Source organism: Plectropomus leopardus, chromosome 1, assembly GCF_008729295.1.
Source record: "Plectropomus leopardus isolate mb chromosome 1, YSFRI_Pleo_2.0, whole genome shotgun sequence".
In the NCBI taxonomy this organism is placed as follows: Eukaryota; Metazoa; Chordata; class Actinopteri; order Perciformes; family Serranidae; genus Plectropomus; species Plectropomus leopardus.
The window spans coordinates 40,569,550-40,585,924 of record NC_056463.1 but is presented as its reverse complement, the minus strand read 5'-3'; the positions used below and the strand labels follow the sequence as shown (position 1 = coordinate 40,585,924).

The window sequence follows — 16,375 nt, the reverse complement described above, 5'->3', positions numbered from 1 at the left end:
CATTTTCTTTTTCTCTATTTTTGGCAAAAAAAAAAGTTACTAATCACTGAATCAAATCATATCTTATCACTCTGAATGAGCCTATAACGTTCTTTTTTCATGTTCATTCGTATTATTGTATCATTGTTAAAATGTATGGTTATACTCGTAATGCCTTTTTAAATAATAATAATAATAATAATAATAATCTTGACAAACTTAATAACAAACAGTCCCCAGAGTTCCTTGCGGTTTTTGCCATAGACTCTCTGTCTGGGTCCTGTATGATAATAAGTTTGTCAAGACATAAACCCCTATCTTAAGCTGGTCAAGCTGTTTTTTCAGCAGTGATACTTCCTCTGATCTGGTAAAGAAGGTAGAAGAAAATAGGAGGTAGATTTATTTGTCCTTGATCCTGCTACATCTTTGGAGTTGAAGGATGAGTTGATTAAAATCAAGAGCTAATGGGAAGATTCTAGCAGGTTGCTTGGACATGTTGCTGCTAATAACATCATTCAGTTCCTGTAGTGCATTTTTTAAATGAACCTTTATAGAAGAAAATCAATCAAATATATAATTGTAGTCTGGTTTTATTTTGCAAACCACCACCAGACGTCTCATTTGTCCCTCCTGAAGAATAAACCACATATGTATTAAGTATAGGTTGCAGTCCATGGATGTATGAAGAAGGTCCGTCCAGTCTGATATTTATTGCCACCCAGCTGCAGTTGTGTATTGTGGCCGTAGGGAGGCGCTGTGAGGCAGTGGTAAACTCACCTGTGTTTTTAATGGAGTCTGTTTGATTGGTCCATGTGCTTTCTACAATTTACATCCCGCTTCATGTTTTGCTGAGTTGTGTCTCGGCAGGACAGTCTCCTGCAGCTGTCTTTTGAGGGCACTTGGACTTTTTGAAACTGGGACTGAAAGCTGGCTTTAATGGAAACATCTCATCATGTCTAGTAGTATTTTGGTGAAAGCTCTTGAGGACCTGACCCTGGATCAGGGTTATGTGACCGGAGATCCCTGCCCGTCCCACAGCCTGTCGTCCTCCGGCCGGTCGAGGCAGTCTCAGCCGCACACGAGCACTCCTCAGAGGGGCGCCTCGTGGCACCAGGCCGGCTCTCTGAGCAGCAGGGACGGCAGCTGGGACACGGTGAGCACGCTGCCGGAGGACGCGGCGGACATCCTGCTCAAGTGTCCCTCCCTTCCCGATGTGGAGGAGTATCCCTGGACCCAGCGGGACCTGCGGGAGGTCGTGCGTCGAGTCGCCTGTTCGGATGCCGCGTTCACCGTAGAAGCTGTCCACAGGCTGTCCGGTCTGCTCCGGAGGGCTCTGGTGCGGATCTCCCGGGAGGCGCAGCGCCTCAGTGAGCTCAACAGCCGATGCACGCGCTTGGAGGTGCAGAGCGCTGTGAGGCTGGTGCTGAGCTGGGGTCTGGCCGAGAAGTGCATTTCCTCCGCCGTGAGGGCCGTGTCCCTGCACTGCATGAGCTCCGGGGACACTGCACGCCAGCGGGGCAAGTCCGCGCGTTGCGGGCTCATGCTCTCCGTGGGCCGCTTCTTCAGGTGGATGGTGGAAACACGCGTGTCGGTGCGCGTGCATGAATATGCCGCTGTATGCCTGGCAGCCTGCGTGGAGAGTTTGACGGAGGAGGTGGTCGGAAGGGCGCTGCAGGCTGCGAGGCTGACCGCGGAGGAGGAGGAAGGGGGCGGCGGGCTCACCTGCTGCCCGGTGACCGCGGAGCTGCTGGAGGGAGCCGTCAACGACGACGTGGAGCTGTGGGGACCGCTGCAGGGCTACGAGCATCTCATCTGTGGCAAAAATGCAAATGGTGAGTTCATGTACCTCAAAACGGTTTTTAGTTGTTGTTGATTTACCTCATAAAATATATATATAATATATATATATATATATATATATATATATATAAATATAAAATATTAAACATTGATTAATTTGCAACGAAAAAGGAAACAGGATTAAAAAGAAACCAAGCAAACTTATTATGTCATTTATTAAGAAGAAACATTAAACATTATCTTTTCAGCTACATTTGCTCACATCTCTTGTCATTTGAAGTTTTTTTTTTACCCCTTTAAAACCTGAAGTGACTTTCCTGAGCAAATTTGTACGCTTTCTTTCAAAAACGTAAGAAAAAAGGAAATAGGCAACATGAATAAGAAATGTTCCACAAGTTGCAAGAAAATAGTAGTAGTTTTTGAATCAAGGGAAAAACTATGTTTCTTCATGTTTTGTCCTTTCTTTCTTGTTTTTACCAATGCTTTTTGTTTTTTTTTTTTTTTTTTTACTAATTTCTCACCGATTTTTTTTTCTTTTTCTTTTTCTTTTGTTGCTCATTGCCTTCTTTCCATGTTTTTCAAAGAAACTAAGCCAAATTTCTTAGGTTTCAAAGGGTTAAGCTTTTGGTCACACAAAACCATTTTGTCAAAAAGCCAAAACACAAGTAATGATTATGTAATGATTCATCAAAAAGAATAAACAAGAGCCCACTGACAGTTATCAACATTTTTTTTTTAAATTCTATTTTATTTTAATATCATCTCTCCTGCAAGATATTAGAGATAATATTTTTTGTAACTTGAACTTGCAAAAGAGATCCCATATAAATCCAACAATCTGTTTACCTAATGTTTTTTTTATCACATGAGCAACTTTATTCTTCTATAATTTGAGAATTTAAAATTACACGTGATTATGTATATATATATATATATATATATATATATATATATATATATATATATATATATATATATATATATATTACAAGTCATGCTTTTTTAAATTCTTTTTCACCTAAATGTAATAACTTCTTATTCCAAAGGGAACATAACATTTGATGCAAAACCACACTGACATTGTGTGAAATGTCACATGTTCACCAAGGAAAACAGTCACGGTCCATTGCCCAGAAAACGTGTGTTTGAAATACAGCTCCGTTTTCCCATGTGACGTGATTCACAGAGGAGGCCTCTTTTTGTTCCTCTGTGATGTCTCTCTCTTCTTTTATCCTGTCAGATAATAACTGATGGTTGGTGAGACAGATGATGCAGCCTGAGGTCTTTCTAAAAATCTGAAACTAGCTTCATGCCCTAAGAGAAATGACTCTACCTCTGTACTGGACAGCAAAACTTGAACAGACTGTATTTGAACAATCTAGAAATCATGGCGTAACTTTTCATTGTACAACAATTTTAGACTGAGATGACAGCACTGTGGAGGAAAGCCCCTGCTTGGCCTCCTGTGTTTAAAGCAGGGTGGTATTACAGAGCAGGGGAGTTAATGGTAGCATGGAATTGCTGAGAGTAGTGCAGATAAAAATAATAGATATTTTCCTGCAGTTTAAGAAGTCTACCAACAGCGTGAGCGAGAGTTTGATGGGAAAAGCCCTCAGACAGGAAGCAGGCGTTTTGGGTAGAAACGGATTGAGTTGTTAGAGATCCCCTCTGATAAACATCAGCACTTGGCTACTGGCAGATGGCTACTGGGATGCTTATTGGGAAGCGTGAGACATGGTTCACATGAACACACATCTGATACTGAGTAGCTCAAAATTAGTTTGGTGTGTGTGTGGTTGGGGGATTGGAATTTTGAAATACATGTTAACATGTCAGTCTGACTGAAATCACACCAAGTCAAATTTCTCCAAGTCAGACGAACACACCGAGATAATGTGATCGATGTACTCTTTTATGTATATGCCTCAACTGAACCTGAACTGGCCTAGGCTTTTTGCTCCATAGCATGGATGTATTAAGAAAGTCTGGAAACAGCCATGCTGTTCATTGGCGCATGAAGCAAAAAAATCTCTTTTTGTGGGTAATTAATACCTGGATCTATGGGCCCATGAGATATGCGTGCTAGAGAGTTATGGCGTCTGAGTGTGCCCCAGCGGGTAATCTGCATGCATAGGGAATGTACAGCGCCAAAAAGGTATCCATGCTGTCACGGTTCAACATGCAGTGTAAAAGGGGATACAGAAGAATGTCCAATAGCAACTAGCTGAAAGGGAGCATATGTTCATCTACCATGGCAGAGTCAAACATACTTCCATCAATATGGATTCTCCCCGGGTGCTTTTATACAGGGACAAGGACAGTAGGCCAATGAAATAGCCTGATTGAGCTATAACCCTAGCTCCATTAAACTGTATATGTGAACACATCCACATTAGCTTTCCCAGGTGAAGTCGTTTTCTCAGATCTCAATCCACAGTGACAGCACAGAACCGTTCGCAGTGTCATGATATGCCACCAGACAGCTGAACAGCACCTGCTGCAGCAGCATGATATGCCACTGGATGGCATTAGGTTGAAACGCTGCAGGTAATGACGCAATGTAAGGAGGATGAGGGTTCCTAGAGCGCGGATGGGAGAGACAGTGGATGGATCCAAGAAACCCTGGACTTTCATGCAGGAGTGTGGTGTCCAATACCTTACCATGTGCCTCTTTTAACTAATCCTAACCATCCATGCCAGCACGTGCACCCGTTGATGTCCTAAAATTGGTTTCCAAATGCTCTTGTTCCCCAAACATAACCATGTGCAGCCTAATCCCACCATGTGCTTGTGTTGACATCATAGTAGTGGCATCCAAGAACATCAGCAGCAGACGCTGAAGGATACCCAGAGTGTAATATGCAGACATCGAAGTCCACTGCAGAGCGACGACATGTGACGACATGATGTGCATGTGTTGGCACCTCATACCAAAAAATTAATCTAGGTTATTAAGTAGCGCTATGGGTAAAGGCGACATTTTTTTTTTTTGATTTAGGGATTAATTGTTCCTTTAACACTTACCAATGCGTGCCTATGAAGCTATTCATTATCACCTGTTAGTTTAAACCAGTATCCGTTTGGCAGCAAAAAAGGAAGAAACCTCAGGAAGAGTGGCAGAGGATAATGAGGGATCCCTTTTCCAGGACGGACAGACGTGCAATAGATGTCGTAACTAACAATTGAATTACAATAATGACATAAAGGAAAGAGAAAGAGAGAGGGGAACAGAGGGAGAAAGGGGGAGAGATGCACAGCAATAATGATAACAAACGCATGTCATATTACAATAATGATAGATGTAAAATTACTAAATGCACTTTATGAAAACATATGATGTTATGTGTAAATATTGTGGGTGTTGATAAGAGTCCCATACGTATATTGTTAGTGGAGGCGTGACTCATAATAATGGCAGTAGAGGGTTGCATCAAGCAAGATCACGGCATCGGTGCAACCATGACCCACACCACAGGCGTGGCTTCAGACAGGACTACAGCAACGGCAAAACCAAGACCACAATCAGGGCAAGCCGGGGGTACAGTATCAGTGCTGCCACAGCACAAGTGTGACCAAAGGCAGGGTCACAGCACCAGCACAGCTATCACCACGATTAGGTGCACCTAAGATTGCAGCCAGGATCCGGGAAAACTAGGAAACAAGGGAGCAGGAATGCTCCGGAGGTGTTATACCCATAAAGTGGCGGGCGCTGTGCTCTGCAAATGAGTTACAATCACACAAGAATTACAGGTTTGAAGTGCTTGAGGCAGGGTTGGTCAAAATAAAAGCAACGTTAAATTTACAAGAGGTAGGATTTTGTGTTTCGTGAGATTTTAAAGGAACACTTCACCATTTGGGGAAATGCTTGTTGGAGCACTTTCAGACACCTAGATTGACATCAGTTGCCTTGTGCTGCATTCAGCCCCCCTTCACATACATTTAAACCTCTGAAACCTGAGAAATTTGGTTTGATTTCCAGTTAAAAAAAAAAACAAAACATGGGAATAAGAAATTAAGCAACTTGACAAGGAATGAAAATTGCAAATTGCAAAAAAAATAGTAAAAGGTGACAACAAAATATCCTTAAAATTAGCTAGGGGGAATTATTTGGGTATTATCATAAAAACTAGGAAAAATGTCAAGAAAACTATATTCCTTTTAAAAATATATAAAAAAAAATATGATACAAAAAAGGTCTGTTTGTTTTTTATATTTCCCTTTTTATTTCTTATTTTTGATTCAAGTCAATTCAAGTCAGTTTTATTTATAGAGCCCATTATCACAAAACATGGTTTGCCTCAGAGGGCTTCACAGTGTACGACATCCCTCTGCCCTTAGACCGTCACATCACCCAAGGAAAAACTCCCCAAAAAACAACCCCTGTAACAGGGGGAAAAAAAGGAAGAAACCTCAGGAAGAGCGGTAGAGGATAGTGAGGGATCCCTCTTCCAGGACGGACAGACGAGCAATAGATGTCGTAAATAACAAATGAAATACAATCATGGCAAAAAAGGAAAGAGAAAGAGAGAGGGGGAGAGAGGGGGAGAGAGGCTCGGCAATAATAGAAACAGATGCATGTCATATTACAATAACGGTAGTTGTAAAATTATTAATTGCACTCTATGATGATGTTGAGGGTGATGATAACAGTCTCATGCATATGCTGATTCATTTTCTTTAACTTTTTATTAATTTCTCGCTGGTTTTTGGACTGTTTCTTTTGTTGCTCATTTCCTCTTTTCAATGGTTTTGAAAGAAATCCAGCCAATCTTTCAGGTTTCAAGGGGTTAATTTTCTGACACTCACTGACTATGAATAAATAGTTGATTTTTAAGAAAAAAAAACATGAAATACGAAACAGCCTTTTCTGATGTCCAGTGCTCAATAGAGACAGAGCGCAGTGCGTCATACCCCGGAAGCCACGCCGCCATTCGGGAAAACTATTGGTGCCACGATATGCAAAGAAGGCCTGACACACTGACAAAATGCCTTTACCTCACTAAAAACATTATATATCAGCATGTCAAAGCTGCAACAATCATTTGGCTATCTCCCCCCCCCCCCCAGGTCTTCCCCCGGTGAGTATGCAGCTTGATTTTGACACACCCCTTTAGCATTAACTATCCACTTTAGCATTAGCATTTAGCAACTAACCACTAGCCGTGCTGTCACTGCTAACGTTGGAAACAGAGCTAAAAATAAACAATGCTAAAAGGGGTTTACAGCTAATAATTGAGCTACTTACTCACAGGGGCAAGCTGGGGGGTGACTGTAGGGTGAACACCATGTTTCCATTGCAAGGATGTTGGATCTTGACGGCGCTATTAGCAGTAATGAGAAGCATTTGTTTAATGATCTGTGCTGCTAGACCTACAGACTAACATGTGAACATGTCAAAATTATTCTGAACGGTTGACATCCCTAGTCTAATTTTTAAAATGTTATTTGATTTCCACCTAAGCCAACAAAGGAGAAGTGCTCCTAAAATGATGCCTGTGCATAAGCCATCTGCAGAGGACAATTATGTGAAAAGTTCGAGAGCTTCAGGATGGAAGAATGGACTTCGTCTTTTATCACTAGGCGGGTTTCCATTAGAGATTTGTGCAAAATGTTGATAAAACACAATTGTGAGATGACTGTTTCCACTGATTGATGTTCTGCAACATCTTCTCTGGCAACATAACATTCTGAGAAGCATGGTGATATATGTTCAAAACATCAGCAGCTTTATTTTTCAGCTTCAATTTGTGCAATTTAAGGGTTAATGGAAACCCACCTACTGATAATTTTAAGTATTTTTCCAGAACAAATTTGAGATAACAACAACAGCCTCAAACAACTTGAATTGAACAAGTTAAAAAGAGTTTCTGTTTTAGAGTCAATAAATATCATGAAATAAATATCACATCAGTGTCTGTTCAAATGAACTGTTACTTGGATTATCTTATTTTATCTTAACTGTCAGCATGATCAACATGATGACACCCCCGTGAGAAAGCACCATGTTTCTTTGCCTCCTGCCCACTGCATGCTGGGATACAGTCTACAAATCCTTCTCCCATGCAAATGAACAGGAAGAAGTGGGTAAAGTCAAATGAGCCAATGTTGTTAGCCTCTGACCCAAACAGGCGACACAAAGGAGCTCTCATTCCCGCTCAGGCTGCCTGCAGGGCCCGACGTTCACCGCTCCAAGTGCTATCTGCTCGGCTAAACAAACAGCCGCTGGAGCTGCTGTCCGGGCGGGAGAGGCACTCTGCCATCCCACTCCAACAAAACACACACATAACACACACACTGTTACCTTGCTCAGGCTTTAATAAGGACATTGTTCAGGACCAAACAGCCAAACGGTTCTGCCTGATGTGATGATAGAAAGTCAAACCCAGCTGTGAAATGTGAGAGAATGCAGAGATCCTGCTGAGAGTATCCAAAAACACAGCTTGTAATGTTATTATCTTCCTCAGATCACTACAGAAAGCAGATTTAAATGGTACCCAGTCACGTCTGCGTCTCTCTGAATCACAGTATACTTTCAGTACTTTGATTGAATCTTTATTTTCCCTGCTTCCACCAGGTCTGTAGATTTGATCAGTGTCTGCTCCTTTGCATTCAACACGTATTAAAAAATGATCTAGCTATTGATTGAATATGTTGAACATTTTATTACTACCCATGAATTGTTTCATCTAGAAAATATTACAGTGCTCCTAATGAATGGTCCAACTCCAAAAATATAAAGTCTGCGTGATGGCAGATGTTTTTATTGTGGCGAACTGCCACAAATAAATAAATGTGTGGGGAACCTCTGTACTGATTGATTAATTTATTTAGTACCACATTTAACCCTTGATTTTATATACATATATGTGTGTGTGTGTATATATCTATATATATATATATATATATATCAGTAAATTCCTTGTAACTTTGTGCTAATTTCTTTTTTTTTTTGGCCCATGTGTTGTTAAGATGCTCTTTGTCTTCTCCTCATGCGAAAAATCAATCAAACCAATTTGCTCAGGCTTCAAAGGGTTAACAACAGTTAAACTTTATCAAAAGATCAGTTCACAATCTCAAGAAAAATCATCTTAAGAAAGTGCTAAAAATAAAATACATATATATATTTGTCAATTTCTTGTCACTTTTTACAGTTCTTTCACAATTTGCAGGATATTTCTTGCCAAGATTGCATTGCCTTTTTTCCCCATGTTTCCAAAGCAATTAAACCTATTCTCTCCGGTCCCAGAGGTTTAAATACTTGTGAAAGGCATCAACAAAACTGATAAAGATCCAGGTTCTGAAAGGTTACATAGAGGAAAAACAGCAAAGCTTCAACATAAATTCTGCTAATCAGTTATTAAAACTGATTTGTCTCTGTTAACAGAGTAATTGAGGACTAAAGTCATTCTAATTGTGTGGTATTTTATGATGAAATTGCTGCTTTTCTATACTGGCATGTTAAAGGTGGGAAATAACTCTGTGGCATGTCCTGGCACAGTGAAAGCAATGTATTATCTGTATGACGTCCCTTGTTTGTGTCGCCCATCAGAGGGATTCACCAAGGCAAAAATTGTCTGTGACAGTCATTTGAACAGCAAAGGTCTAAATGACTGCTTTTGTCTGTTGTCTGAGTCTGGTTCTTAGCGTCCTGAGTGGTGCAGCTCAGGTTGAAGAGGAAGTGGAGAAAGACAGCTGGAGAAAATGTCTGATATTGAATCAGATTACACAGATGGAGCAGAGAGTATTCCAACACTCACTGTGCTACCAAAAGTCATATAATGTCATCTCCATCTGGCTTTTATGCAAAACTATAAAACAGAAGGAAGGTTTTCAGGACCAGGCTACAGTGTTTTCTCCTGCTAATACAACCAGACTGAGTTTTCTTCCCTTGTGTTATTTTTGATATCTAAAGGACAGAACCAACAGGGGCATTTGATGAGACAATCACTTGTAAATGATTAATCTAAGGTGGATGGTTTTACACTCCTCTGCGATGAACAGCTTTAATGAAGCACCACATGAATTTGTCTCAGGAGGCCCATTTGGGTGTTTTAAGCCTTTGAAACCTGAACAAAGTGGTTTGATTTCTGTCAAAATCCTGGGGAGAAGGCAACAAGCAGCTTACAAGACATGGCCCAAATATTGGCAAAAAAAACAAAAACAAAAGAAAAAGTGACACAAAATTTGTCAATAAAATCACCTAAAAAGCGCTGAAAATGAAAAATTTAGTATATTTTTCTTTTATCATAACATTATTATGATTATAAATATATTTTTTCTGGACATTTTTCCTTATTGTTAGATACCTTTCTTTAATCCTTCCCTCTTTTAAAAGTTCATTTTTAGGTAATTACAGTATATTGTCACCTTTTACTAATTTCTGGCAATTCGACATTTCTAGCCCAGTCGGTCATTAACTCTTTCCTCTATGTTTTCGAAACCAATTTTCTCAGGTTAAAAGGGGTCGAATAGCCTGTGAAAGGTGTTTGAATGCAGCACTCGAAAACTGATGTCGATCCAGGTTTCAAAGGGTGCTGTGGACTGTTGTTAGCACTGTGTCATCACTGCTGACTCCTCGCTCCATGTTCACATTTGTAAAGCCTTATGTCAACGGTGTTAGAATCTGAACCCACAGCATACGCCGCACACCGGCTCCAGACAAACCGCCTGCAGGTTTCTGCCAGATTACACTACCAAAACAAAGCCTTCCCGCCAATTCTGCCTGCGTGTTTGACATGACCCCATGAGTCCTGTCAAGAGTTTATTTACTCCAGCACAACTGAAAGTGCAGAGCAGACTTGGAGGAGTTCAAATAACATCATTATTTTGAATTTCTATAGTCAGTGTCTTTACATGATGTTAAAAAATTCGAATTATTTTGTTAAAACTGGACTTTTAGAATACACGTAAAAATGTTAGTCTGACTGAAATTGGACTAAACTGAATTTCTTGTAGTCGGACTAACGCACCCATGTAATTCAATAGAAAGTCAAACTATTCCATCAAGTAAACACCTCAGTCAGACTTTAACTGGACTAGGCATTCTGCGCATGCCTCTAGTCCGCCACGCTGGCCTCTCTCAGTGGTTAGGGATAGGGACTGTTTGTTACTTACGAGGGAGGTAGGGGTGCTGCAAAATAGGCCAGGCATTAGGAAAAATACAAGCATTAAGGAGATACATGTGTTTTAAATTAGGCTTGGTTAAAAAAAACTCCCATTTATCACAAAAAAGTTTTTTTGCCTGCATGAGGTGGTATTTCAGGCAACCTTCATACGTGACCGCTCCCACTCATAAGGGGCTTGTCTTTCCATTATGGCTCCATAACACACCTACATGGCCTTGGGTTGGAAATAATGACGGCTAGTGAGGTGGCTGCAATAGAAATAAAGCTGCTAATGTTTTGAACATCAATTGCCATGCTTCTCAGAATGTTATCACCAGAAAAGACGTCGCAGAACATCACTCAGTGGAAACACAGTCATCCCACAATTGTTTCTTATCAACATTTCAAAAATTTTACTCAAGTTTTGCACAAATCTGTAATGGAAACCAGCCTAATGTTGATTAATCTGTTGAGTATTTTCATAATCAATCAAATTATTTGGTCTATGAAAGGTCAGAAAAATGGTAAAAATTGTCGATCAGTGTTTCCCAAAGCCCAAGATGACATTGCCACAACCCAGAGATATTCAATTAACTTTCATAGAGAAAGAAAGAAGCTGCAACATAATCACATTTAAGGAGCTGGAATCAGAGATTTTTGACCACTCAAACTAATTAATTGATTATCAAATTAGTTGGCGACTAATTTGATAGTTTATAACTAATCAATTATATATTGCAGCTCTACTATCAGTTTGTGCCAGGATTTGTTTTATATCTGTTTGTCCTTAAACAGAAATGTTTTAACTCCAGTTCCTTAAACTAAAATAAAATCGATTTGACTTGATATATTTTGTCAATATGATGTTTTGTTTTTTCATAAATCGGCAATTCTTTTTGCCCTGTAAAGTCCTGTTTGTGCAGAAGATGTCAGTTCTGATGTTGATTAGGACTCTGTTTGCTCTTGTGGACTCGGCTTAAACTCTGTAGATGTGGTCCTGACCTCCAACACGCACGCACGCACGCACGCACGCACGCACGCACGCACACTTTGGCCCCTCTGTGGTTTGGTTGTCCCAACCAAACACTTGCAGCATTATACCAGGCAGCAGAAAAGAGCTGTTCTTTTAGGCACGGTGAGTGTGCCTCTGTTTTCATTCGGGACACACAAGCTCCCCGACACACACACATACAGTACACACACACACACACACACACACACACTCACACACTTTGTCCTTTCTCTGAGGATGCAGTTGCAGACTTGCAGACCTCTGTTTTTATTCAGCCCCACATACCACAAGGAGAGAGTAGCAGGAAATGACTTAATCACTTCTGATTCTGGATGTAAGCAGGGCAGTGTTGGAGACAGGAGCTAAGGTTCTCTCTCTCTGTCTGTGTGTGTGTGTGTGTGTGTGTGTGTGTGTGCGCGTGCGTGCGTGCGTGTGCACGTGCATGTGCGCTGGTGGGACAGGACTAAACGGGTAGGGATTAGAAAACAGTGGTTTGTGCTTTGTGCCCTGCTGACTGGTCTCCTGTTGTGTCCCCATGAATAGGTGCTTGTCCCCTCTCTCTGTGTGTAAACACACCAGGCTAATCAGCTCCAATTATCTGCCACACTCAATTCTTTCTTCCAGACAAGACCCGACTTTACAAAGCTGAGGTGTGTTTTCCAGGTCAGAGTGATGAATCTGTTCAATCAGTAGTCACTCCTGTGTTCAACACTGTTTGTATTCACCTCATCCCGGAGGTGTCGATGGGGTTGAGGTCAGGGGTCTTAGCAAGACACTCAAGTTCTGTATGGAGGTGGCTTTGTGCACGGGGCAACTGTGGTCCAAAATCCACAGTGTCTTAACCCACTCACAACCCAATTGTTAAGTTACAAACAGACACAAAAAAAATGATAATGATGGATTCCTTTTCTAAATGGCCTTTAAATAAAATCTCAGACTTTTTCACACCAAACTCAATATGCGATTTTTATCAGGTGGTTTTCTGTCTTAAAAACAAACTACACCTGACATTGACATGGACACCGTATCTACAGCGATATGCAGCACGACTGCATCAGTAACAGATTTGCAGTGGGTCGGGAAAATGCTTCCACTGATGTCAGCTGCTTTTTACCCACTGTTTGTGGGCTGACTTGGTCTTTGTGCATGTTTGAGTGAGACATATTTCTCCCACTGCCTCTGTCTGAGATGTTGAAATAAATCGGTTGTGCTGCTGCCTTTAGTTTAATCAGCCTTTACACAAACTTTGCAGCAGACTGTGGTTTGTTCCACATCAGATGCTGCAAAAATGAACCAGTTCCAAACACGAGGTGTGCCTTTTTTGGGAACATATTCTTCATTGTTATTAACGCTTGCTGTCATGTTGTCGTGTGTGTGTATCTCTAGGAGGTACCGCAGGGGGGAGGGCACAGCCAACTAAAGAAGCCCAAAGAGAGCGGCGGAGAAGTTAAATAGAATATATAGATTTTAAATCGTTCTAAACCACAAATTCACACTGATCAATAAAATCTATTTCTCGCCCAGCCCTACACCTCACAGGAGTATTATGGATGTTTGTGTGTGTGTGTGTGTGTTTTTGAGGGTGTGCTTTACGTCACACATGGTGAACTCTGTGGTTTGTCTTTGATAGGCAGACGTCGCTCAAGGCTTCAGGTCCCCTCTTGGCAATTTCTTTAAAAAATTATAAAAAATCACAATTGCAGTAATATTGTGAAAGAAGACCTCGAAAGTAAATTTTCATTGCTAGTTTTGTATTTTTAAAATGACTGCTAATAAAGGTTCCCACTTGGATAGTAAAGAATTATCGTCCCTTATTGATGTTCGCGTGTATGTGTGTGTGTGTGTGTGTGTGTGTGTGTGTGTGTGCGGGCGTGTGCGTGTGTGTGTGTGTGTGTGTGTGTGTGTGTTTTTGAGGGTGTGCTTTACGTCACACATGGTGAACTCTGTGGTTTGTCATGCTAATAAGATGGAGAAAGTTTCTGTGGTGGTTTGCTCTGTAAGGAACGAATTGAATGTGTTCAGTGTAATAAAGCTTAGTTTTTAGATTTTTTATGTTACGAATTCTCCTCTAAAAACCTTTTGATTTTTTGAGCGTCAAATACTTAAGAGTCAAGTCAAGTCAATTTTATTTATAAAGCCCATCTTCACAAAACACAGTTTGCCTCGAAGGGCTTTACAGCATATGACATCCCTCTGCCCTTAGACCCTCACATCACCTAAGGAAAAACTCCCGAAAAAGAATCCCTGTAACTGGGAAAGAAAGGAAGAAACCTCAGGGAGAGCACCAGAGGATGATGAAGGATCCCTCTTCTAGGACGGACAGACGTGCAATAGATGCCGTAAATAACAAATGAAATACAATCATGACAAAAAGGAAAGAGAAAGCGAGTGGGAGAGAGGGGGTGAGAGGGGGAGAGATGCACAGCAATAATGGAAACAGACACGTCATATTACAATAATGATAGGTGTAAAATTACTAAATGCACTCCATGATAATATTATTGATAATATTATGTAAAGATACAGCTGCTTGGATACACAACAGTTACAATGGATTCAAATGGCCTGCTTTACAGTGGGAAGAAAGTATCTAAATGCCCATAGAAACTTTTTTAAGCAGCATAATCTTACTGTCCACGCTGTCTGTGTGTGCTTGATATGATTCAGAAATACTCAAATGTGCCAAAATATGGCCAATGACAAAGCTAATGTTTGTCAGTGATCTAATTAGCTGCACACACATATACTTACCTCTACATTTTACTGCTCAAATTAAAGGAACTAACAGGTAACAGGTGCATTTTACTGGAATTGTACTTAAAATCCTGTTCCAGAAACCTATATTCACAATTACTTTAATTTTATATTTTAAATTAAATGACAGATTTTTTATTTATTTTTTCAGTTTTCAACACCTTTTGGGACCATTTTTGTGGTGTTTTAACCTTTTCTTTTTGTTGTCTCTTATTTTTCTTTTTTTTTCTTTTTTTTCAGGATTTTTTTGTAAAGTTTTTACTAATTTCTTGCAAATGTTTGGTGATTTTTGCACATTTTTAATGTCTTATTAAGTTGCCCATTGCCTTCTCCTCATTTGCAAGAAATCAAACCAATTTTTAAAACTAATTTGATTTTAATAGGTTTCAAAGGGTTGAAACAAAAAATAAATTAACAAACAACCAATAAATTACCTCGGAGGAAAAATCAGAGGATCACCAAAGTCAGAGGGCATCCTCATCAGTGCAACATTTGGTAGTTATCAACATAATAGCTGCTGAGAGGCTTCAGTTTGGCCCTTAGTGTTGGACTGACCAACTGACCCACATTTCCCTCCACAGAGACGCCACCAGCACCACTAACAGCTACAATAATATTGACATGGAAGAGTATTTGTAAACTTGAACATTTATATTGGTGTGTGTGTATATTTCCGTGTGTGTTTAGGTGAGTTGTCTTTGCCAGCCCATGTCAGCCCGTACACAAAGGTTCGAAAGGATTCAACGGAGAGCCAGGAGGACGCTTACATCCAGCTGGAGCTGCGAACACTGGAGCAGGCTCTACTGGCCACCTGTGTGGGCAGCATCGCTGAACTCAGTAAGTGTGTGTGTGTCACTGCTGCCACAATTGGCTCCTGTGTTTTGTGTGTGTTTGTTTAAACTGTGACCGGAGTTGGGCTCCTGGAACAGATCGTTAGATGCTGCCAGCTCCCCGTCAGTTACATAACAACCCGTGGCTTATATCCAGAAAACAAGGGCACCTTTACACCTTGCATGCCTTCACTGTTCAGGGCACTTTATGGACTCTCTGATGACATATTCATCTGACCACGAAGCACTTCAGCACAGCATGGTTTGGGTTTTTTACTGTTTATTTAAGTCATATTGTTTCTTCAGATTTCAGTTTTCTCCCTCACAGTTACATTTAGAATATTATCGCTTTTCAGTGAAACGATATTTGTTTTTATGTCCTTAGTTGAATCATTGCAGACTGACTGAATGAAAAACCAACAAAAAATGAGTCATTGAACACTAGAGGGCTTGTGTTTGTATTCTTCATGAGATCATATTTAACCCTTAAGGCCTGCTTTGACATTACACACACTTGTATCGCTCTGCTCACAAAATACGCTTTTCAAAATCAGGCTATAAAAGTATTGTACATTAATATTATTTTCTACTTTTATTTTATTTATTAGTTATTTTTTCATCCAACATCAGTCGTAATCATAACTATCAAATATTCAATAATTTTCAGAATTTTAACCCTTTAAATGCCAGTTTTTAAATGAACAAAAAGAAACCCACAAATAAAGAATTATTTTCAATATACTACATAAAAAGTAGATGCTTTTTCGATGATCACAGTCTGGGATATGTGAGTGATTAGCAGCAACACTGATAGTAACAGTGCACCTAGTGGAAATACCATGTATTTTCTCCATATGCCAAAAATGATGTCATCAGGTGGAAAATAGTAAAAATGA

General features: G+C 40.3%; 1 protein-coding gene across 1 annotated transcript in view; it reads left to right on the top strand.

Annotated features, from left to right (window-relative positions):
- The first annotated feature begins 828 nt into the window (after positions 1-828).
- The window catches only part of LOC121943175 (ankyrin repeat and BTB/POZ domain-containing protein 2-like), a 37,907-nt gene continuing 22,360 nt past the window's right edge, over positions 829-16,375 (top strand). Inside the window, exons 1-2 of the mRNA XM_042486629.1 lie at positions 829-1,811; positions 15,337-15,486. Of these exons, the coding sequence (XP_042342563.1) occupies positions 932-1,811; positions 15,337-15,486 (1,030 nt within the window). The 5' untranslated portion in view covers positions 829-931. The remainder of the gene's footprint in view (positions 1,812-15,336; positions 15,487-16,375) is intronic.